At 37.8% G+C, this 24,359-nt stretch overlaps 2 protein-coding genes across 2 annotated transcripts; both read right to left on the minus strand.

The window, feature by feature from the left end:
• Nucleotides 1–4,247: 4,247 nt before the first annotated feature.
• On the minus strand, nucleotides 4,248–12,283 carry LOC104753479 (dynamin-2B). The gene is made up of 22 exons (XM_087493317.1): nucleotides 11,846–12,283; nucleotides 11,328–11,378; nucleotides 11,096–11,216; nucleotides 10,882–10,974; nucleotides 10,502–10,563; nucleotides 10,232–10,349; nucleotides 9,749–10,085; nucleotides 8,920–9,067; nucleotides 8,597–8,698; nucleotides 8,387–8,506; nucleotides 8,006–8,089; nucleotides 7,794–7,921; nucleotides 7,343–7,427; nucleotides 7,071–7,227; nucleotides 6,693–6,769; nucleotides 6,454–6,510; nucleotides 5,979–6,123; nucleotides 5,749–5,888; nucleotides 5,336–5,449; nucleotides 5,166–5,233; nucleotides 4,900–5,072; nucleotides 4,248–4,796 (listed from the first exon to the last, which is right to left on the minus strand). The coding sequence occupies exons 1-22, from the start codon at nucleotides 11,984–11,986 to the stop codon at nucleotides 4,558–4,560; spliced, it is 2,760 nt and encodes a 919-aa protein (XP_087349443.1). The 5' UTR covers nucleotides 11,987–12,283; the 3' UTR covers nucleotides 4,248–4,557.
• A 5,849-nt stretch (nucleotides 12,284–18,132) lies between these two features.
• Nucleotides 18,133–18,590, minus strand: LOC147925254 (uncharacterized). The gene is made up of 2 exons (XM_087492543.1): nucleotides 18,418–18,590; nucleotides 18,133–18,316 (listed from the first exon to the last, which is right to left on the minus strand). The coding sequence occupies exons 1-2, from the start codon at nucleotides 18,588–18,590 to the stop codon at nucleotides 18,133–18,135; spliced, it is 357 nt and encodes a 118-aa protein (XP_087348669.1).
• Nucleotides 18,591–24,359: the final 5,769 nt, after the last annotated feature.

The raw sequence follows: 24,359 nt of genomic DNA on the forward strand, positions 1-24,359 counted from the left end.
GCAATATTTAACCATGAACAGTGGAGTGAATATGAGTGGTCATTGCAAGAAATGATAAATCACAATTTCAAAGTAGCTAGCAAAGTTACATACCGAGATAAAGATTGTAGCTGTCCCGAGTCACTTGGTAACACACAAATAAATTAAAAGACTAATTACCCAAAGAAAAATTATATGAATGCAAAAAGGACATGCGGCAGCTCTCTGAATCAGCAAAGTAATAAATAGAATTAGTATATTTTTGGAACTTATTAGGTTTTTTAGTAGGAAAAAGGATTTGTATCCCCTAGGAAGTTTCATGTAGCACCACAACTCCAGAGAATTCAAACCTCGATCCACACAAACCAGAAGTTCTAGTACAATATCACCCTAGTATAAAAGTTTGAAACTTCAGAACAAACAAACGTTAGATTTATTGGTTTATGACTTAAACCGATACTAAACCACCAACGTTAAACCAAATTAAAAACCTGATCACATCAAATCAACACTAAACCAAATTTAAATCTGAATCATCTCCTTCTCCTCCTTTTTCATCTCCCAATCACGAAACCATGAGATACAGAAGAATTGAAAGCTCAATACTACCACGAAACAAAATACGATAAAATTCAAAACTTTGAATAAGAGCAGACTTTGTGTGTTGTGTTTTTTTTCTGATTCCAGATCCAACTTCAACTAATAAAGTTCTCTATCCCTCTCTCGTTGAATCTCTCTTTTTTAAAAATATTCTTGTTTATTGAGCTTCGTGTGTTAGTAATTTCTTAAGAACAATTTTTTTTTTATTCATCTTACTATTTCTGGGTTAATAAAGCTGAAATTTCTGGGTTCATCCTTTTATTCATCTTTCTATTTATGGGTTAATAAAGCTGAAATATCTAGGTTTGTTCATCTCTGGTACTTAAAATAATCCAATCCTTCTTGATTCACCCTCTGTGTTTTAAACTATGTTCAGATTTTTAAGAAGGAGATGTTGGTTTCGTGATCAGTTGATGTTGGTTTCGTTTCTGTATATGTTGGATCGGGAGATGAAGGAGGAGAAGGAGATGGTTCAGATTTTAATTTGGTTTTGTGTTGATTTTAAGTGATAAGGTTTTTAATTTGGTTTGGTGTTGGTGGTTTAGTATCGGTTTAAGTCATAAACCAATAAATCCAACGTTTGTGTGTTCTGAAGTTTCGAACTTTTATACTAGGGTGATACTGTACTAGAACTTTTGGTTTGTGTGGATAGGGATCGAGGTTTGAATTCTCTGGAGTTGTGGTGCTATATGAAATTTCCTAAGGAGATGCAAATCGTTTTTCCTTTTTTAGTATGTTTACTATTCACAACTAGGAAAATAGTTGTGTGTAACAGAGTGAGCGATGAGAGATGTGTGTAATAGAGTGATGAAAGATAGAGAGTGTAGAGAGTATACCGTAAAAACTTTATCTTAGATTTTAATAAGATGTTACTAAGTATATATGTAGTGGAAAAAAACATTTAATAAATTAGATATATTAATTTATATTTTTAAAATATAAGTAATGTTGTATCTTAGTTTTAAAAATATATGTTATTATTAAACGATTTATGGATGTATATATTTAATCTTAGTGTTATAAATAAAATTAAGTTTTATAGTTATTCTAAATAGTTTGTTATTGTTTCTTAAGATTTCTAAAACAATAAATGTTTGTTAAATTATTTTAAAAATATTTTTTATTATCTTATAAACTAATATATTTTTTTGGTTAGTTATTGAATTAATTAAAATACAATAACATTTTTTGTAATATGTTAAATGATAATTTGATCATTGTTTTAACAACATTGCTTAAATAAATATATAGAGAAATAAGCGTAACATGAAGATCAAACTCATATATGTCGCTAACAAATATCTATCTACAAACACACGCAAGTACATCATCATATTATCTACAAACACACGCAAGAAAGATGGAAGTGCATTGCTTGCGGCCCATTTACATACCAGGGGAGGACTCTACCCATGGGATACCCTCTCTCCAGAGAGATTAGTCTCGGACTCCTCCATAAATCCGGGGATTTACTCTCTGAGTTAGTTAACCAAAAAAAAAAAAAACTAAAGAAAGAAAAGTAGTATGACCAACAATATAATCACCTCCTGAAAATCGCTTCTCGGCCAAACAGATCTGTATAAAAATAAAGAAGTAAGTAGGCGATGTGTTGTTTAAGTTTTTTTTTATTTTTTTTTTGTCATCTGAACTTTTTCATAGAAAAAGTGTTACACATATAAAAACGGCGGTTAACAACATAACCCCGGAAACTAAAATCAGCGGTTAACAACATAATCTCGGAAACTAAAGCCAGCGGATAAAGGACCATCCATGGAAACTTAAGTCGGCAGGTAACACACCTCCGGAAACTAGTACTTAAGAACAGAAACAAAAGTCAAAACCTAAAGTAAAAGTTTACAAAGGGAATGAGAGAAAGATCAAAGCTCTAAAACTGCCTAACTGAAACTGAGTGAAATCTATTAAGCTTTCCCAAAGAACCTGTAAGCGCCGGAGAATACCCAGAAGACCGGAAGCACTAAGATAGCACACCGAAGAAAAGCCATCAACAAACCGGCAGGAACGAAAGCATAATTCATACCATAACAGAGGAACAGAAACCACAACCACCACAAAAAAACTAGAATCCCATGGAAGGCGAACCAAACTAGGAGCAAAGAAAAACCTTGCGAATCGACCTGAGACAAGTCAAAGTTGACCAACAGCTCTTACACGCGGACCCTCGTCAAACCCAGCTTCAGCCATCTACAGACCCAAAACTGGTAACCTCCTCGCAAGAGAAGAGCTGAAGGACTATTCCACTGCTATTGTCTAGAACTCAACTCCAAAACTCCAAAAAACTACAGAGGAGAGCTAGTAGATGACTAGCAACAAAAAAAACATCCGAATGACCAACACAAGGAACGATACCTAGCTCGCAATGCCAACACTAACCAACCAGCAGACCCAAACTAGCACAAGAATTAAGAATCAAATCAAACTCTTAACGAGACAATCTCTGGCACACACAAAAAAAAAAAAAAACAACAACAACACCATCCAACACCCAGCAACTACCTACTTGCCACGTGGGGATCATTACAATGTGTTTAGCCTTCTGATAATATAAAATTTATATCTTCTTTTGAAGTTTTTACACAGAGACAATATAAACATGGTTATTATATAGAAGCACTGAAGCAGTGCCAGACATTGCTACTATCAGTACCAGCAACAATCACTTGGTGACAGAGTGCTAAAACAATGCAGCTAAACAATGCCCTGAAAGAGAAAACCACACAGAAGAATAAATATATCGTAGCTACAACATTTTAAATCTAAGAACAGAGGAGATAGTAACAATTATATATTGTGACCATTGCTACTTCTATAAATTGTAGCACGGAAGTGAGCAAATATGAGTGAATTTTTTTTACCATTGATTAGTTAAAGTATATGGTACTGCAAAAAAATCCCAAATTCGACGGATTAAAAAAAAACTGTGGTTGATTAATCTACACGTTTTCTTTTCTTTTTTTGAATGCCAATATGGTTCCTCGAGAGAAATCACCAAACAAGTCCTTCGATGAAGATGTTTTGAAGTGGAAGAAGGGATATTTCAAGCGGGTATTTCCTGGGTTTAAGAAGAAAGCCACAGAGCTCTCTTGTTCTCCGTTGCAACTCTGTTGGTTTCATCTGTTACGGCCCTGAGAACAATCTCCATGTCTGGCCTGAGCCGCAAGGTAACCCACACAACTAACACATATCGTGTCTCAAGGATTTATCCTGTGACGATTTGAGTACTCATCTCTCTAATCTTTTTTTTTTTTTTTTTCCATAAACGCCAAGCACAGATAAGTGTGTTCCGAGACTCAACGTTTTATGTATGAACCACTTCACTTTGTGGGATATGATTTCAGAACATCAATATCTGATATTTAGGGTTTTAACCAACGGACTACGCTAGGGTAATCATATTATTCACATTATCTGGATGACCAATTGACCATGTATTGAAGCATTTTTTATTTGTTGCAAAGAGTTTTATTTCTTACAGAAGAATACGATTTAATCCTCTTCCACAGTGGAATGATAAACTTGATAATGGTCGTCGATTTCGTTTTGAATATGAAAAAATAGTTTATTCGTTTAGTCATTTCAATTTGTGGTTGGGTGGGCGATTAAGTGTTTTAATTGATAGACACTCTATGGAGAGAGAGAGATACATAAGCTTGGTCTAAATGGAAACATTTTTCAACTTTCATTTTTCCAAAGATTTAGATGCTACTAAAACAGAAGTAACATCTTAAATAAAAAAAAATAAAAAAAGCATATGACCATATGTGTCTCTAACAAATATCTATCTACAAACACACGCAAGTACATCATCATCATATTATCATTCTGTTATTTTTTGCTTTAACTAGTGAAGGAAATAAGAAAAATAGTCCACGAAACGGGGACCAATCCACAAGGGCAAAAAAAGAATGAACTGTGTTTTATGGTTCCTTCAATAACAATCCTGGAAAATCAAACAGGTTTCTAATACCTGTAAGATGATCCAGACTGTGGCGGTGCTGGTGGGAGCCTGTTTGGCGTGGTGCGACGGGAGCTGCCACCAGATCCAGAAGAATCCTCACCGTTCTGTGCTGGATCACTGTAGCGACGGCTATGGCCGCCAGATCCATATCTTTTCAATGAGTCAGGTCCACTAGCAGCTGCGTTAAACGCATTCATCCAGTCCTCTCCTGAAGCCCCGCCATTGGTTCTTGGGCTACTTTCTGCAATAAAAAGAGCAAATAAAGACGACCACAAAAACGAGTCACTTCCATGCATATTAGCACAATATTGAAATGGTAGATGAGTGGGAGTATATATATATACCCGTGCCACTATTGTCAGACCAGCTTGAAGCAGCAGCTGCTCTATTATCGTGAATGCTAAGCTGTCTTGTGAGCTTTGAAAGAAGAGAGGACTGCTTCTGGTAACGGTCTCTTCGTCTTTTAACATTCTGATCCTCTTGAATCAAGGATTCAATCCTCTCATTACCAATTGCGCTGCAGATCAATTTAAAGGAAACGAGGGACAAATAAGCACCACACCACAGGAGTATACAGTAATACATTCATTTGGAAAGGATGTGAAGAAACCTGATAGAACTGTAAAGCTGATTCAGCATGTCTTCCTTTGATTTCTCTACTTGACAAAGAACAACAGCCTGTTGTATGTAGCCACGGTTTTCTTAATATGATCAAGTATTAAAGAACGAGATGGACATGGGAAATTAAAGATTCACAAGAAAAACTGAATAGTTTCCTACCTTTGGAACATTGGCAGCTAGACTGTTGAGAACAGCTTCAACGTAACCCCGTACTTCTTGGGACATCCACCGCAATTCCTCTTCCGGGTCAACTGGTTTCTTAACCATCTTATCCTAAAAAGGGAAAAAAAAATCAGACAACAAAAAAAAACTAATTGATCAACACTCCAGGAAACACACTTGCATGCCTAAACAAAGCTATCTTCAACGTTTAAGTATTATAACAAAATCTTAACCCATCAAGTACGACACAAAGATATCAGTTTTTATAACAAACACTTTATCATCAAGCTAATGGTACTAGATTAAGATCAGCTAACACATATTTTGCGAAAATTTTTAAAAGAATGGGGAATTTTTAAAAGAATGGGGAAAATCATGGGATAAGCATATAGTTTCCTCGTGTGACTTACAAGTGAACCTTCTGAAAGACTTTGTCTCATGGAAGCGCCAGCCACTTGGCCTCCTCGGGCCTGGATAACCTTTTGCAGCTTATTAATCCATTCATTCTTATCAACCATGCTCTCAGCCTTGAGAATCAGCGCATTGTGAGCTGCAACATATAAGGGCTTTTGAGGATTTGCTCATATAAAGGAGCATAAAGAGGGTCAAGCCGTTAATTTATTATTATTGCTTGACATACCTTTAAGTACAGTCTTATATGGAACCCGGCAGGTTATCTTAAATACAAGGCCTGGTCCTTTTGAATCAGGACCATTTGATTTCTTATCTTTGGAGCTCTTTGATTTTTCTCCTTCATCATCAGAAATTTCTTCGATACTGCATTCCTGAGCAGTTTAACAGAGTTTTATGAGACAAAAAGTTGAATAGTGTACCTAAATAAAACTGGAAAAGGCTAAATATTATTTATGGAACATGGAGCATCCAGATTTTCTCATTAGCAGTAAATGGTAATAAATTGTTTGCGGTGTAGACTTCACAATTGAAAGTAATCATCAGTCTGCTCAAAGGACCAGGTGGAAGACTCAAAGGACCAGGTGGAAGACTCAAAGGACCAGGTGGAAGAGCAACATATATATGAAAGCCTATCATCACTCTTAATTTCAGTTACATCTTTAACGACCAACAAAAAAGTAAGTTTTTCAAGAGAATGATACCTCCAAAGTTACAGTGCCGCGGAAGTTTCGTTCTTCTTGCTTTTTCGTATAACCAAGCTGGAGAAAGGTAAATGCAATGGCAGATCACATCAATAACAATTATAAAAATATCTTGAAAAAGAAAACAAAATTGTAAGGGAAAGTATAGTGCTAGCATTACAGTTACAATATGAGGGCACAGAGCTTTCTCTTTTAATATATGGATGAACTCCTGAAGAATATTTGTGATAAACACTAACCTTTCCAGTTTTTTCATTCAGAACAAACCATCGCCTACCCCATCCATTTGTCTTTGCACTTTTCTTCATTAAGTACCCTGCACCACAGAGTACAATTTAATGTTGAAGACCTTGAAAGTTGGTTTTTATAACAAACTAACACCACGAAAACCAATCCTACACCATAGTAAAGGCTCAAGTGGCAGACAAGAAAAAGGAGATCACAAAATTGGACAATAATATAATGAAAAGCTGATCCTACACCAGTTCAATGCTTAATGACAGAAAGGAGATAGAAACGAAGAGGAAATCACGCAATTGAACTGTCAGAATATCAGATAATCCTAAAAAACAGTAAAAGCATGCAATTCAAGGAAAATGGATAGTAGCAAAAAGAACCTGCTGTTATCTCCCCCTCAGGTCCAGCAGTCTTCAGACCAGACACCTCCGGAGTCTCTTTATCTTTATCTTTATCTTTATCTTGCGGCATTAATTTGTCTCTTAATGATTTTAAGCTGCCACCAGTTGATGGGCCATCAGGCTGAGGACTAGTTGCCTGAATTGCGAGCAGAAACAAGAATTGTACATTATGTGCTTTTCATAAATAAAACGTAGAAAGCACTATCCAGTTTTGCTCGTAAATCCAGATTGAATCTGAGATAAAAGCATACCCTGTTTAAGAGCGACTGCTCTGCATCTTGTCCCTTTTTAGAGGAACGACCTTTTAGCTCATCCTCACGACGTTGCCTTTCCATTCTGATAAAGACAGTACCGTACAGCAAAAAAGTGAAACGAATAGTGAGATATGCATTCACAAAAGAACTTCTAACATGTATATTGTATATATCATGAGCATGACCTGTGCGACAAATGCTGCAGTTACGGAACTATTTAAATGGTCAAATTTGTGACTCTAATGAAAGCATTTTAAAACATAAATGTTCATTTCACAGGCAAACATAAAAAAATTAGCTGGACACTCACAAAAGTAGATCCATTTAAATATGTTTAAAACTGTTATACATTAAAAGACAGGGAAATTAAGACAAAGATCTATAATTTTGAGTATGATAACGCCACTCGAAATGACAGCCAGAAGGCAAAGAGGGCAGCTGATGTTACCTTCTTTGTACGAGGCGGATGAAGTGCTGAGGAGGTACAAACGCACGCTCCATATCAACTAGTGCAACTACCATCTTCTTAGCTTCACTCTTGAATCCATCAAGTGCGGCACTTGCTATAGCTACAACCTGGTTAACGGTAAATTAAGAAAAGGAACAGCTATTATGAAAATGAAAAATGCTACTGAATGAGCAGTGAAAAAACATTATTACCTCTCTCTTAAAAGGAGGATATCTCCCAAGACCAGGTGTGGCATTCGCGGAAGCTGAAACTATGTCAACAAGCACTCGGTGAACCTAATGAAAAGTTCAAACCACATTAGCTCAGTAATAAATGAGACAGTAAGGCACCAGGTTGGAATAACTTCAGAATAAAAATGAACCGTGACAATATTTATAGTAAGGTTGAGTAGGACTTTAATAAGACTAGATCAGGAGAATTCAAATATCACCGTGACATGTGTCTAACAGACAATGTGTGACAAGCCATAGCAAATGTTTCACTATATACTAAATTTCTGAATTCTAATCCTAAGCAGCTAAAATAAGAGGGAGCCAACAACAGATAAGCTGTAAACACTAACATGGACACACCTCATCAACACATAGTCGTGCTGGGTCTTTAGCCAACTCAAGAACAGTCTTTATTAACGATCTCAACCCTTTTTCTGGAGATATAAGATAAGGTTGATAACCATCTGCCTCTAACACGATCTGAAACATTTGGCAAATCAATCTGTCAAAATCCAGTCTAAGACTTTTACTTGTTCATAAAATTGGGGTCAAGAATATTTAAAAACCCACCCTTTTGACATTGTTCAAGTCAAAATGTCTATCCAGTGGAAGCTGCTTGATACGGTTGGGGAAATTGCCTTCAAAACTTGCAACAACTTTCCAACCACTTCCCTGAAACAAACTTTAGTTAGAGAACAAAATTCATCGAAGTCCACATGAAAGGCACAACGACAAGGTATGCAATTCAAAAACTTTTCCAGTGAAACATATGACATACATCCAAAATGATATAAGATAATCTTCATAAACTTCTTAACTGACTACATTAAAACAGCACCACACGTCCCATTACAGCTAGAAAATGAAAAGGAAGTATGACGGAAAATACTCACTTCACCACCAGCCAAGTGAAGAAGAAATTTGTCCTCAAACTCTCGACAAAGCTCCAAAGCTATTGCCCTTGTGCCTTCAGCACTGCTAACCAGTTGTTCACCAAGCCTTGCTAATTCGTCCTGCACTATTTGAGACTTACCCTGGAGTCTGTCCGTGCAAGAAAGGAATTAGTTCAGGATTTTCATAAGAAACACAATCATTTCCCTGAATAATCATCCAGAAAACTAAACAAAAGACAGCCATCACATTTTGGGAGAGAAAGGAAACATATCAGCTAAACAGAGGATGAGCATTGACCAAAGACCACGCAAGCAAGAGTTCAGATTTTCTGAACTTGGTAATGATGGAGGATAAAACTGGCACCTATCCATGTTCAGATTAGCTTTCTCTTCCTTTGAAGATTTTGCTATTTGGTTTATTTCAATTTGTTAAACACTGTTCCTTTCCCTTGCAAATTCAACATAAAGGTAAAATTCTTGACTTTAAGGTATATTTTCATCTATTAAATCCGTTAAAGATATTAATGTTTTCCTTTTCCCAAACTAAGCATTTACCTGGTCCCAGTATATGCTGCTTAAGAAAAGACACAAGGACAAAGCTTTTTAAAATATCTCATGAAAAGTGCGCTAATGATGATGGAAGCTAGAAAGCCTAGCTAACTAAGCCTAAAGAATGACTTCGAAAGAAACAAAACAAATTGGCTTTCATGGAGCAAATTATAAGTCTTCCCTAAAGTACCAGTACCTAGAAGTAGGCAGGCAAACAAACAATCAATTTTTCATTTGCAATTATGACATATTAAAGCAAACATATGGAGAAAGGAAATACCCAGTTAATATATTTGGAAGCCTTAGCTTCATTCTGCTACGAATCTGGCTAGCAAGGGTATCCACCAGGGCAATTCTGCCAAGTTTGCTTTGTGGAGCACCAGTCAAAATAGATTTAAGACTTTCACTCTCAGCACGCCAAGCAGTTTCCAAAGAGTTCTCACTGCCTCCAGACTGTGCTGATGCAATTGAGACAGATTGGCCAATAAGTGCAACCCATGGAATATCAGTTGTTTTAGGAGGTCCTTGATTTGAAAGAAGAGCCTGAACTGCTGCAAGGGATTTTGGGTTCTCTGCTGCCTGATCAATTTTGCTGATAATTCCTACTGTCCTAGTACCTATATATAGGGAGTGATGTCACTTTTTACTGTTATAGTATATGTAAAATTCATATCCAATGGTTTAATCCAAATATAGTAAGGTCACCACAGTAGTTGAGAAGTATAATGAAGGGTCTATATAATGAAAGTGTCTATATACTCACTCTCTGGATCATACTCCTTTGCGGTCTTCAGGGCTCGAGATGACGAAATTTCGGATGCCTGGCTAGCAGGCACAACAACCAGTAATACGGCATCGTTGTGCTGCGCATGTTCACCAATCTTGAAAAGAGAGGAAAGAAACAAATTACAAGATGATAATGAATCGATGTTGCCCTACAGCCAGAATGCTGGAAAAAAAAATGTTGAAAATCTCCATAGTTGACAGATGGACTGGGGGGATGACGAAGGTATCAAGGAGTTCCTAATCTTACCATAGAATCGTCTACAATTCGCTGGTCCAGTCCAGGCAAATCAATCAATTTCAGGGGTGGAGCTGCAGTTAAAAGGGCACAAATATGTTATGATGATTGCAGAAAGCAGTAAGAAAACAAATAATGTGTTTATTCATGTTCCAAGGAGGATACTTATGTTGGAGCTTCATTCAAATATATAATCCAATTACCACACCGTAGCATCAGATTCTAACCAAAAGAAGCTGAAGCACTAATGTGCATTAGACTCAGTGGTAAAAACTTATTACAGCTGATCTGTTCACTGATGTAGGGGGCATTACCCGACTTAGGCTTTGATAATATGGTGTTCCAATAGATAGGATTCACATTTATGATTGTGCAAGTAAGAAAGGGCTTACCTGTGCTGGTACGAAGTTTTAGGTATATTTCATCACGACCCCTTCCTGAGGCGCCTTTGCTAAGCCTATCTTGTAGAGAATGTCTTAGGGCACCTATAACACACACATTCAAAACAAACAGAATATTTAGTCAAACATTAATCTAATGCATTGTATCTTACACGCAGAAGTAAAATCATTACTAAATTGCATATGTGCACATGAGGAGCCTTACTTGCAGAAACTTGTTGATTTTTATTGTCAATTTGTAAAATTATTGCCTTGCTGCTCAGTGATTCTTCCCTACTCAAGTCAATGATTATAGGAGCCCGTGTAGCACCATTCTCACCCGTCGGCTATCCATAGTAATTGTAGCAGATAGGCACAACAGAAAGTGGTTACTTTAATAGAATGTATCAGCCAGTAGTGATATACACAAATTTCCGCACACTCAATACACAACTTACCAGAACTGGATGTCCAATTAAGCTATTCAGAACTGCAGACTTTCCAGCTCCCTGATCCACCAAGAAAAGTGAAATAACTTCATTCTAAGCATAAGAAGTGTTCTTTTCCAAGGCTTACAAGTTCCAATCACAAGCACAGAGCAATCTATTCTTCTGTCTTCCAACAGACAAGTACAACAACGATCTAATAAGAAGTTCACATACACTTTCTAAAATAGATTTCTCATAGTTTCAAATACCAAACACATCAACCTTCTCTTCTAAAGCAATACCTCCCAGGTTTAATCTCATAGAACCAAACAATCCCTTATAGAGAGAAACACAACAAATCAAGCTACGAACGAAGAACACATCCTACCAAACTCCTAGGTTACGGGAACAATCATACAAACCTCATCGAGATCCGCAAGATCCACGATATGGCAACCAAAATCTACACTCGATCACAGCATAAAACTAACACACAAACACCAAATACAACCACATGGAAGAAACAGGTAAAGCGAGAGGAAACCCACCACATTCCCTAGGGCAACGACGTTGAGATTAGTAGCCGGCCGTCTAGAAGAAGAGGTCTCATCGGGATCTTCGTCAGCGAGCAGCGACGCCGCTTGTCTCATCGAATCCGAAAGCTGAGACAACTCATCGATCGCCTCCATCGTAACTTCCACAGCGAATCGAGAGGTAGAATAGAGTACGAGATCTGGACGAAGAAAGGAAGCAGCTAGATCCGACGAGAACCAATATCGGTAGCCAGGTGCGGTGGATTTTTCCGGCGATTGGGTTACCGGAATTTCGAATTCGGTGGCGACGGTGCTAAGCTAGCATTTGATTTTTTCTTTTGTGTGCTTGTGTCTTCGTCGGGGAGAGAAAGGGCGAAGACGGGTCATATAACTTAACACATAAGCACGTAAGCATTTAACAAAAAATTTCAAATTACATAAATGTTTAAAATTATTAAGTGGTTTTTTTCTTTTTTTCATAAATATTGAAAAAAATATCATTAACGTTGGAATTTTTTTTTTTTTTTTTTGATAATCCTACCATCGTTAAAAAATATCCATATCCATATAATATATATTTACAAATGTGAAAGCGTAATACATAAACAAATGTGGATGCTTAATATACATAAATTAACACAATCTTTTTTGGTATCATCAAAAACATTCTCATCGGCTAAATCTGTTCAAGTTAAAATAGAGTAAGTGAATCTGTGAACGTGGTACAAAATGAACCAATGGTCAAGACCACTTTGTAATCCTGATGTGGGAGGCTGTACCATTTAGAAGTTTGTATCACCAAATTTTGGTATTGGTCTAATTGTTTGTGCATAAATTTGTGTATTCGCATTCATTTAATTTTGTAGCTTTTATATACGTTAAAGACTGTTGAGGAGAAAACGAGCATCAAAAAAAAAAAAAAATTGAAAGATGTTTCTCGATAACGATTAAGAATAATTTGTATAAGATAGAGGAGCACCGAGCACAAAACACCAAACCTCACAATAGGATGCAATGCTTCAATTTAAGGATGCCAAAACTAAGAATATAAGATAAGAAAAATCATTTTCTTATGTCCTTAGAACTTCGTCAAACGTTCAACCTTGAATTCAGTAATCAGTAACATTTTCATTATCAGTTTCAGTTGAAATTTGGCATTTAGTAGTCAGATCGAAAGACACTCAAACCACCATCGTTACCCAATGGTGTCATTCAATTTTTCAAACATTGTAATATCACTCCATAACTTCTTCTGGTTTGTTGCGAGGACTTGCTAGGTTGAAGTAAGTAAACTCTCACCAATCGAAGGTCTCATGGTTTAAGTCCAAAATAATAATAAAAAATTTCACGAGACAATTGAAAAGGTGTCTCCAAAATAATTTTGTGTGTTTTTTTTTTTTTAACTTTTAAATGCAAACAGATTTTTTTAAAAAATTGTAATCTATACGCCTATTTTTTTTTTTTTTTTTGTCATCTGATAGAAACTTAGAATCCAACAGAGTACATAAGAACTTAAAATCGAAAGAAATAAAAACAAAGCCACCTGATAATAAAGTCAATCGACTCTCCAAGTGAAAAGACAGCAAACAAACCAAAGCAGAAGCCAAGAGACTCACACCACTTGCCTCCATCACGCTTATGTTCCTTTCATAAATCAACCATCCTACGAGACCATATCTACCCTCACTTGATCATTGAACCAAGATGGGCCTCCAAGTGATAGATACGACTGCCATCTACCATCTCCTGTGACACTCCTCGCAATAGCTACTGCCACTTTATTTGCTGACCCAACCACATGATGACATTCCCAATATGTGAATGTTGCTAAGATCGTGTGAATGTCCCGCAATACGACGGCATATCTCGGCCACTCACTCGGTTTATTAATCGCAGAAACCGCTGTTGCACTCTCCAAAGCGACTTCCACCCTTGTCACATGTAAAATCTGTAAAGCTTCCAAAGACCACAAAATGCATCGCAGATTTGCTAAAATTCTCGTCTCAGCAATCTGAAGCGCACTTCTAGCATGATATAGAACTTGGCCCTGGCTATCCCTCGCAATCCACGCCCACCAACCATTGTTGAGGTATTTCGCCAGGACGCAACAATATTACATTTCACAACACCTAATAGTGGCCGCCTCCACCTTACCTCAATACTTACTTTCTTTCCCTCCCAATCCTTGGTGCATAACCCAATACTCTCTTGAGCAGCTAACCATTCGGATGATTCCATAAAAGCTTTGGTCACCATCTCTTGAATATCCATTTGCTTGCCCTGAAAAACAAAGTTGTTCCTCCATTTCCATATACCCCATAACAACCACGGTAACACCCTGCGTATCTCCTCCGGGTATTCTCCATCCTGTATCAAACTCACCAAAAAGGACCAATTCTTCACCACATCATGCTCAGAGAAACCGTCAGGAGGAACTGGAATATTTGACAGCGCATAAATTTGTCGAGCTACAGGACATATATTCATCATGTGGCATATCGTCTCCTCAGTACTGCCACACACCATACACCTCGTATCCAGCATTACTCCTCTTGATGCAAGCCTCTCAGATACCGCAAGAGCCCCAGACAACATTCTCCACAGGAATGTTTTAATTTTTGGCACCGTCTTCAAAGACCAAACCTGTGCTTTCAAAGCATTTATCCTCACCAGCTCCTCTGAAGGAGTTTCATATATTGTAGGCAAGGTTCTGAGTAACCAATATCCACTCTTAACAGTATAGGCACCAAGGGAGTATACGGCCAAATGAATCGATCCATCTTTGTTTCCGCAACGTCCATTGCCAGAATCTGTTTAGCATCATCCGGGGGGAACAGAGTATGAATCTTATCTATGTCCCACTGACCATCAATTGAAGACCGCAAATCAGCAACCCGCAAATTCACCGTAAAGATAGTTTGCCTACGATAGGGAGCTCTAGGGTTTTCTCAAACAACCACTTCTCTGTCCAGACATAGGTATCCCTACCATTCCCAATTATCTTCATTAGTCCTTGCTTTAGTAAATTCCGTCCATGTATAATACTCCTCCATGCATAAGAAGGCCGCGACCTCGTACCACACTCCAAAATGGACGATTTCCTGAAATATCTACTCTTGTAGAATCGAGATACAAAAGACTCCGGATTATTCATGATTTGCCATGCCTGCTTAGCAAGCAAGGCCTGGTTAAAATCAGCTAAATCTTTAAAACCCAAACCACCCTCACTTTTTGGCTTACATAACTTAGACCAAGCAACCCAAGCTATCTTCGTCTTTCCCTGGCAATTACTCCACCAGTACTCGCACATGGAGCTTGTGATCTTCCGACAAAGATGCTTGCTAAGTCTAAAGCAAGACATAGCATAGACCGGTAACGCCATTGCAATAGACTTAAGCAGAATCTCTTTACCACCTAGGGACAATGATTTAGAATGCCATCCCTGTAATCTCTTTTTGAGCTTATCGCCAATAAAGGCTAATAGGGCTTGCTTTGAACCACTGAAACACTCCGGTAAACCCAGATAGGACCCCGTACCACCCTCCGCTGAGATCCCTAATGTCTGTTTGATCAAAACTTTTACAGTATCCGGAGTTTTGCTACCAAAGGTAATCGCAGATTTTTCAAAGTTTATCTTCTGGCCAGATGCCTTACCATACAGGTGTAAACAATTCAAAACCTCCTCACACTCTTCCTTTGTTGCTCTACAGATGAGCAAGCTATCATCAGCAAATAGTAAATGCTGAATACTCGGACATACTTCGTTGAAACTGAAACCAGTTAGTCTCCCTTGTGTTTTCCTCCTTTCCATCACGTGAATAAGGGCCTCTGCACATAATATGAATAAAAAAGGCGATAAAGGATTGCCTTGTCTGATCCCCCTCTCAGGCTTAATATAACCAAAGGCACTCCCATTGATTAACACTCAGTAACTTACAGACCGTACACATATCATTATCCAGTGAACCCACTGACTATGGAAACCCATTCGGAGAAAGATTTTCTCAAGGAAATCCCATTCAACTCTGTCGTATGCCTTGGACATTTCTTTCTTAATAGCGACATACTCAGTGTTGAACTTAACATGAGTCCGAAGGCCATGCACCACCTCATGAGCTATAAGGATATTGTCTGAAATTAATCTCCCTGACACAAAGCACCCTGAGTCTCTGAAACCAGTGATGGTAAGAATCATTTTAACCTCGTACACAACACTTTGGAGATGATCTTGTAGAGCACCGAGCAGAGACTAATTGGTCTCATATCCACCATCTGGTTAGCATTATCCTTCTTCTGAATCAAGCATATCTGCGTGTGGTTCCAATCCTGAGGAAGGACTCCAGTATCGAAGAAACCTTGAATCTCCTTAATAACATCATTGCCAACTATGGACCGAGTAGCGTCTAAAAAACGCCCTTGTCCACCCATCAGCACCAGGAGCACTGTCACCCTTGATATTGAACGCAGCCTGTTTAATCTATTGAGCTGTAACCGGGGATACTAACTGTTGATTTCATCATATCTGAAACTCTTGACTCCATTCCCTCCAACAACTCCTCAAAGTTACAAGGATTAGTGGATTTAAACAAATCCGTGAAGTACTCTGCAACAATATTTCCTTTGGAACCCTCCTCAAAACATTCAAACCCATTTTTATCAAGTAGAGAAATGAACCTATTCTTAGCCGCTTGAAATTCACACACCCATGAAAACACTTGGTGTTCTTGTCACCTGCCTGAAGCCAAGATTCACGGCTTTTGGATTTCCAGTATATCTTCTCTTCTCTGAAAGCAACCGACAATGCCCATTTGAGTTGTCGCAAACGTCTAAAGTTAGGGGAAAACTTTGTAGCTTCCTCCTCCAAATCCCTGCGCAAAAGCTGAATCTGAGTGAGAGAGTTAGTAGGGTGGGTTCTGTTCCATCTAGACAAAGCTTTCTATAGCGGGTTAAACCATGTAAGACGGAATTGCCTTGGCTTTCACCTTCCCTAGTCCACTGTTCTTTGATAATCTCAAAAGTTTCTGGTTTATTAATCCATCACTTATCCAAGATAAAGTGCCCTCTAAACCTTACTTCCTCTCCAACAAATCTTGTGATGATAGGTCTATGGTCTGAGCCAATAAGCTCCAAATACTCTGTCCTAACTCTCGGAAAAGATCAAACCAGCCACTATTCCCAAAACTTCTATCCAACCTACACTGGACCCACACATTGTCCCTTTTACCACCCCACGACAACTTATTACCACAGCTAGGAATCTCTTTGATCTGACTGCCTCTCGCCATATTCCTGAACGGGTAGAAAGTACTCTCCGGTCTCCTCGGACCTCCCATCTTCTCAGAGTTATCCATGATTTCATTGAAATCACCAGTAATAAGCCAAGGATCATTTCTTAGGATCCCAATACGAGTTATATGTTCCCAAAACTCCTCTCTAATGTGTCTAACGGGATCACCATATACAAAGGTAATATAAAACACCATTGACCCTTGACATATTCTCGTATCAATTATTCTCGAGTCTGACTGCAGGATCTCTACTCTATATAAATTCTTCCAGAACAAAGCTAATCCCCCACTGAAGCCAACCGGATCAATAATGTGGACACTATCATATCCCATCCAATCTTTAACTCCATAACGTTCTCACTAGAGTTCTTTTCCAGGAAGCCGTCCTTTTCTGAACCTTCTTCTTAACATCTCTCAAGCTCTTTGGTATTACATCAGCTTGACCTACATTGAAGCTCGCAGTGTCACTACGTCTGTTCTCCATAGGATTGAGCATTAGTGCACTAGAGGTCGGGTTACTGGTAACTGGTGCAGCCATCATCCTCTGTTGTGACAACTCATCCTGGCCACCAGTAACACCAAGACCAGCTCCAAAGATGCATGTTAATAGTTAAAAACCAGGCCTTTCCCCTTACCAAGATCATTGGTAAGCGTAGGAGGAGCTTCTAGACGAAGCATTGTATTTTATGCTTGCGAATCTGATGCAATTGAGTCTAAAGTTGCCCGTAGAGTTTGTTCTCTCTGTTCTATCAAGGATGGATCTCCAGACCTCATATACTTCTGCATCTCAGCTAGAACTTCCGGTGCAACCAAATTTCATCTTGGTTCACTACTTGTATGTGATGGTTGCTTCAGCAGAGGTAAGACAGCATTTGCCAGATCTTTAGGAAACCAATGATCTCTACTAGATCCCCGTTCAGACCCTTCCAGGTTTGGAATTGTACCTTTGTTCCCGCGGATAAGGAATGAACACTTTTGCTTCTCATGAGTGAGGCGCAAGCAGTGAAAGCAGGATTACGGGACTCTTTCATATTCAATATTCACCACTGCAAGCCCACCCTTTGGCAGTTGGACAGACTTTTTATTAATCAGGGGATTAGCCGCGACAAAGATAACTTTAACCCTGACAAAAGCATTATACTGGGATTTCTCGGGTCGAAAGCGATTTCCTTCACATAGCCAATTCTTCCCGCTACAGCTTCAATCGTTTTGAGAGTCAGATAGTTAACCGGAATATTACTTAATATAATCTAGACGGGGAAAGTCCAGAGAAAATTTTCCGGTGGAACTTCAACCCACCTTTCCAGAATCATGCCCCATTCATCAAATGTCCAAAAACCCGACTTCATGACCCTCTCATGATCACTCTCTAGCTGAAAGATGAACTGAAAGGTATCATGAGACAAGGTTATCCCTCGGACTCTCTCATATACTCCCCAAACCCGTGGCATCTTCATTATCATCTTCGCCATCTTCTGAACCGACGGGTTTAACAATCGCCTGGCAGGCTCAATTTGCACTCAACTGCCACTCTGAAATCCCCTTCCTCGGTAAGGATAATCGGGCTGTCATCAGTAATCGACATCGACTCCATAGCCAGTTGTAGGTTTTGCTTCCATTAGCAGTAAAAATAACTCAAACTCGGCCGTCGAATCGTGTCTATCACCCCAGATCCCTAATATTGTCGGAGGCGGAAATAAAAAAGCTAAGGTCGCCGCAGAATATTGAAAAGATTGCGAGGATATTCGCCTAATATCCATTGAAACAAAGAGATTTTGGAAATCTTGTGATATCCCGAAAGATTCGCAACCCATAGTTGCCTTTTTCCAGCAAAGAGATGATCTTTCCGGCTGCATATCCCTTCTACAAGAGAGAAATGAAAGACTCTAGCTGAGCCCGAGAGTCCTAAGCTAAACATTTTGTTGATATAACTCTCGCTTGAAATCCCAATCGGTAAAACTTAGAGTTAAAAAATCCATGTGATGATAGATTTTTTAAACAAGATAAAAGAAAGAAAAAAACAAAAATCGGTAGTAAGCGAAAAAAAGACTAATAAAAAGAAGGGAATTGTCATGGATACCATCATTTTTAGTTTTTGGGTCAAAAATACCACAAGACCCAATAATTTCCATTTCTAATATTTATAATTAAAACATCTGACGAAAATACCCTCACATTTTTCAAACCCTCGTTTGCGTCTCCTCTCTCTCGAGACGAAAAGATCTGATCATCAGACTCTCGTCGCCTCGCCAGTCTAAATCGCCGGCAAATCTCGCTGGGTTCTCATCGGATTCTCGTCGTCTCTCCGTTTCGGGAATACTTTCCTTCGACTCGCCGTTTCGGGAATCGTGACGCCTTAAAGACACAGAATTCAAGTTCTCCAAGAGATCTGATTCAACAAACTCGACTCGACTCGCTTCGTCTCGTCAAGGCTGTAGTTAAAGGTAGCCACCATTCTCTCGGATTTCGTTTTAGGATTATTTTTCTTGATTTGATGTGTGTCTAATTTTGATTTTGTTAAACCCTATATCAGTTCGATGCAAAATTAAGTAAGATTCTTGTGGGTTTCAATTAAATTCTTGTTGTTTTTGAGTTTTTGTGGATTTCATGAAACAATATCTTGAAATTGTTGTGGGTTGTAGATTATTTCAGTTTTTAAGTTTCATTGCTTTTATGATTTTGATTGTGTTATTCTCGGTTCGAAATGATTGACCAATTTTTTAGTGTGTTATTCAGGAAGGATTGAATAAAAATAAGGAGTAAAATAGATAATTCATGATGGATTACACTTATATGATTTTGAGTATGTATTCACCTAAACAATTTCGGCAAAAAAATCAGTAGATTCTTATGATTTTCTAGTAAGAAAATATTCTAAATTGTGGGTTACAATGTTGATGATAGTCATGGCCAAGAGCGGGTTGATGTAACAAAGGGGATGATAGTTTGTTGAGTACAATGGCGATGCTAGAGTCTGATGCAAGTTTTTTAAAATTCATGAAAGCATCTATATAATTTAGGATCACTTTCCTGACACAATATGTGTTTCTTCTCTTACCCTTCTTTTATTTTATTGTAGAATATGAGTGTGTGTGTGATTTTAAATTCCTTAAATCCAAAAAAAACTAAACAAATTGGGGATAATAGAGTTGGGTGTTATTTAGTTGTCACTCTTTGACTAGCTACTATGAATTTATGTTTTTTTGTGTAATTTTGTGTGTGATTATGATGGCTTTCCTGACATGTTATGTGTTTTACGCAGGTTATGGGTGATTCTTTCCCTACAGATATCAAGCTTCCTGAACTTTGTTTCAACATAAGAGAGGAACGAAAATCAGACGTGAAGATAAACCAGTTTCCAGACTACGATAGCAACACAAAAGTGAAAAGCATCCTCTCAGTTGCAGAGTATGAGAGGATCAAGAATTCCTTCATATGACCTATTTTGAAGGTTATCAACAGAGGACTGATGATGTCAGGGAAGATGGTGCACTGTTTTTTAGCAGGAGTTTAAAAGTATCAAAGAAAAATGAACTACAGCTGCATTTTGGAGGACAACCTATGAGATTCTCAATAAGAGAATTTCATATGGTCACTGGATTGAAATGCAGTGAACGGGGAGGTGATGAAGATCAACGGCAGAATCGTTATAACTGGGCTAACACTGAAGATGCTCACACATATGAAGATGTTTTGGATATTCTACGAGAAACTGATCCAGAGGCAGCATATGAAAGGTACTCTCCTGCGATGCTGATCCTTATTGAAAGCATCTTTCTGCAGAGGTACAAAGGTAACAGGCTTCCGCAAAAAAACCTTAAGAGAGCTCAACATCTGGATGTCTTGGTTAATTATCCATGGAAGAAGGATGCATATAATATTCTGATTACATCAGTAAAGAAGAATGTCCCTTCAAAACTGAAGAAGCATAAATATGAATTACATGGATATCCGTTGGCATTGCACATTTGGATCCTTGAATCAGTTTCTATGTTGAAGTCATCTTTCAGCACATTGAGTGTGCTTGAGCGACCAACATCATATTTGTGTGAAAAATACACACATACAGTTAATCTGTCGATTGCTCAAACGAAGAACATTGAAGCATCAAACCATGTAAGTTATATTATCTTTAATTTCAAGAAGGACTAATACTAATTTAGGACTGTCCCACAAAACATAAATTGTTTTTGTGCAGCTTAAGGTTATTCACATATTACCATCAATACCGGATGATGCAGAAGATACAGTCTTCTTGGAAGACACTCCTGACCAAGATTTGAATTTGTTGGTAGACGCGTTGAACAAGGGCTACAAACTGAAATTTGAATACTGGCAAAACAAAGCACTAGATTTTGGGGAAGTGATGGAAGACATTGCCATCAGATCATATCAATTTCATAACAAGCAGACCCTAAAGCCACCTTCGTTTGTAGTTTCACTAATGGAGAGACTAGACCAACTGTGCAACATTGTTACAGATGGATTCAAAGATATCATTTGCAGATTATCGAAAATAGAGGAGAGTCTGGGAAGATATAAACCTACCATTACAGACGATCAGGTAAAACATATTTTTTTTTTCAACTTCTAGCTTCCTCTTTAAGAATTTTTTCATGCATGTAACTGCTAACCGTTTTTATTTTGTGTTGTAGGATCTACACCAAGATAGTAGAATGCCTCCATTTACAAACCCTCCATTCCCCAGTTCTCCAATTACAAATCCTCCATTCCCCAGTTCTCCATACGCTGAACAAAATACAGAGCATGTGACTAAGGTTTACGACTATCAGATTCCTAAAGAGGTAAATAATTGGTTTCTTATATGTAAATTGAATTTTAGGGAAAGTAGTCTTAATCATGTACTAAAGCTTCCTAAAAACATTTTGCATTTGCAGAGTGGTGATGGGATCCGTCCTACTAACAGTTCTCCAATTGTAAACCCTCCATTCCCCAGTTCTCCATGCGCTGAACAAAATACAGAGCATGTGACTCAAGTTTCCGACTATCATATTCCTAAGGAGGTAATAAGAGTTTTTTTCTTACTTGTATTTTCAATATTAGCGAAAGTATTCTTAATTATGCACTAAAGCTTCCTAAAAACGATTTATATTTGCAGTGTGGTGATGAGATACGTCCATCTAACAGGTCTCCCACTGAACAAAAATCAGTGCACGTGGCTCAGACTTCTGAGACTCAGAATTTTGAGGAGGTAAGAATTGGTTTTGTACTTTTATTTTGAATGTTAGGGAAAGTATTCTTAATCAATGTACTAAAAGCTTCTAATGTTTTTTTCAGCTACAATTGTGGCAAGAAGTTGAAGTTAGGTATGAGAACAAATGGAGCACAGGAAGAGTGCAAGCAATTCTTGAAACAGGAATCATTGTTTTGATGGACAAATCAAAGAAACAAGACTTTTTTGGAAAAGAACAAATACGGTTCTACCATAGAGAGAAAGAAAGTGAACCAAATCCATAAGTTTTAACTGCTGAGGTAAATGAAATGATACTTAGAACTTTTTAAAAATATTCTAACACATTATATTGACAAATGAAATAATTCATTTGCAGTTCTTTACTCCAACTGTAACCCAAACGGAGGAGTTAACTGAAAAGCTCAATTTAACAGATGAGGAAATGACCTAAACTGAGGAGATGACCCAGAAGCTCGATCCAGCTGTTGATGTAAGATTTATTATACAACTTTTTCCTGTTATTTAGTTTTATAGGAAAGTCTTCTTAAGCTAATAAAGGTTCCTAAAACGTTTTTTTGCTTGTAGGGTAATGAAGAGAACCTTCCTCAGGAAGGTGATGACGAAGAAGATGACAATCAAAGTCATCATGCAGATGAAGGTGAGAATCTAAATGCTGGTCTTGATAAAGAAGAAGATGAAGAACAAAGTCATCATGTACCAGAAGGAGAAAACCCAAATGATGGTGATGATGAATAAGAAGACAAACAGAATCCACAGGAGAAGGTATAGCATCAACAACACCATCTGTTTTTAATAAGGCAAACAGAATTAACAACACCATCTGTTTTTAACTTTCTCATATGTTTTTATGTTACAAAAGGAAATCAAAGATAAATCATGTGACGAGGGAACATCATTCGATCTTAAGTGTTTTAATTCACCTGAGGTATGTCAATTTAATTCACTTTTTGTTCGTTTTGTATATATCATTGTTGATTTTTGTAAAAAGTACAAGAAGACATTCATAAACACGTTTCTTTGTTACATCTTGATTTCCGGAAAAAAGAGAAAGCTGGATAAGAAAAATAATATTGTTATTCCAAGAAAGAAGCAAAGAGTTGATGGTGATGGTGAGAAGCAAGAAATTTATAGTGATGGTGAGAAGCATGTTCCAAGGAGAAGCAATCGGCTCACAACTCCATCATTTTCAACCATTACTCCATATAAAGCACCAAGAAACCCTGCCACATCTGCTATTCATCCAAAGTTCAACCCTTTCATGTCTCCAACTTTCCATGACATTAAAAAATTAAATTCTTGGAAGAGCTCAAATATCAGACAAGGGTTAGTGTGATGTTTTAACAATTCTCGTCAAATTTTAAAAGTAAGTTTTTATCCAAGTATTTATGAAGGGATTAGAAAAAATCAAGATGGCATTTCTCAAATGCGCATCTTGTGGGATCGAACCCTTGAAGTCGAGGATTTTCAAGTGGGAGAGTAACCAGTAGGCCAAACCTGTTATTCGAGAATTAGATATAAACATAATAATATATCCTGAAATATTCAGGAAGGGTTTACAAAAAATCAGGATGGCATTCCTAAAAATGCGAGGATGGAACCCAGGAGGTTCGAACCCGCGAAGTGGAGGACTTTCAAGTGGGAGAGTAACCAGTAGGCCAAAGCCTGTTATTCGAATATTGTTTCATAACATTAGGTAATATCATTAAATATTTATGAAGGGATTAGAAAAAATCAAGATGGCATTTCTCAAATGCGCATCTTGTGGGCTCAAACCCTTGAAGTCGAAGATTTTCAAGTGGGAGAGTAACCAGTAGGCCAAAGCCTGTTATTCGAGAATTAGATATAAACATAATAATATATCCTGAAATATTCAGGAAGGGTTTACAAAAAATCAGGATGGCATTCCTAAAAATGTGAGGATGGAACCTAGTAGGTTCGAACCCTCAAAGTGGAGGACTTTCAAGTGGGAGAGTAACCAGTAGGCCAAAGTCTGTTATTAGAGAAATAATTAAAAACTTTGACATAT

Source organism: Camelina sativa, chromosome 16 (genome assembly GCF_030686135.1).
Source record: "Camelina sativa cultivar CO46 ecotype springtype chromosome 16, ASM3068613v1".
NCBI classification, from domain to species: domain Eukaryota; kingdom Viridiplantae; phylum Streptophyta; class Magnoliopsida; order Brassicales; family Brassicaceae; genus Camelina; species Camelina sativa.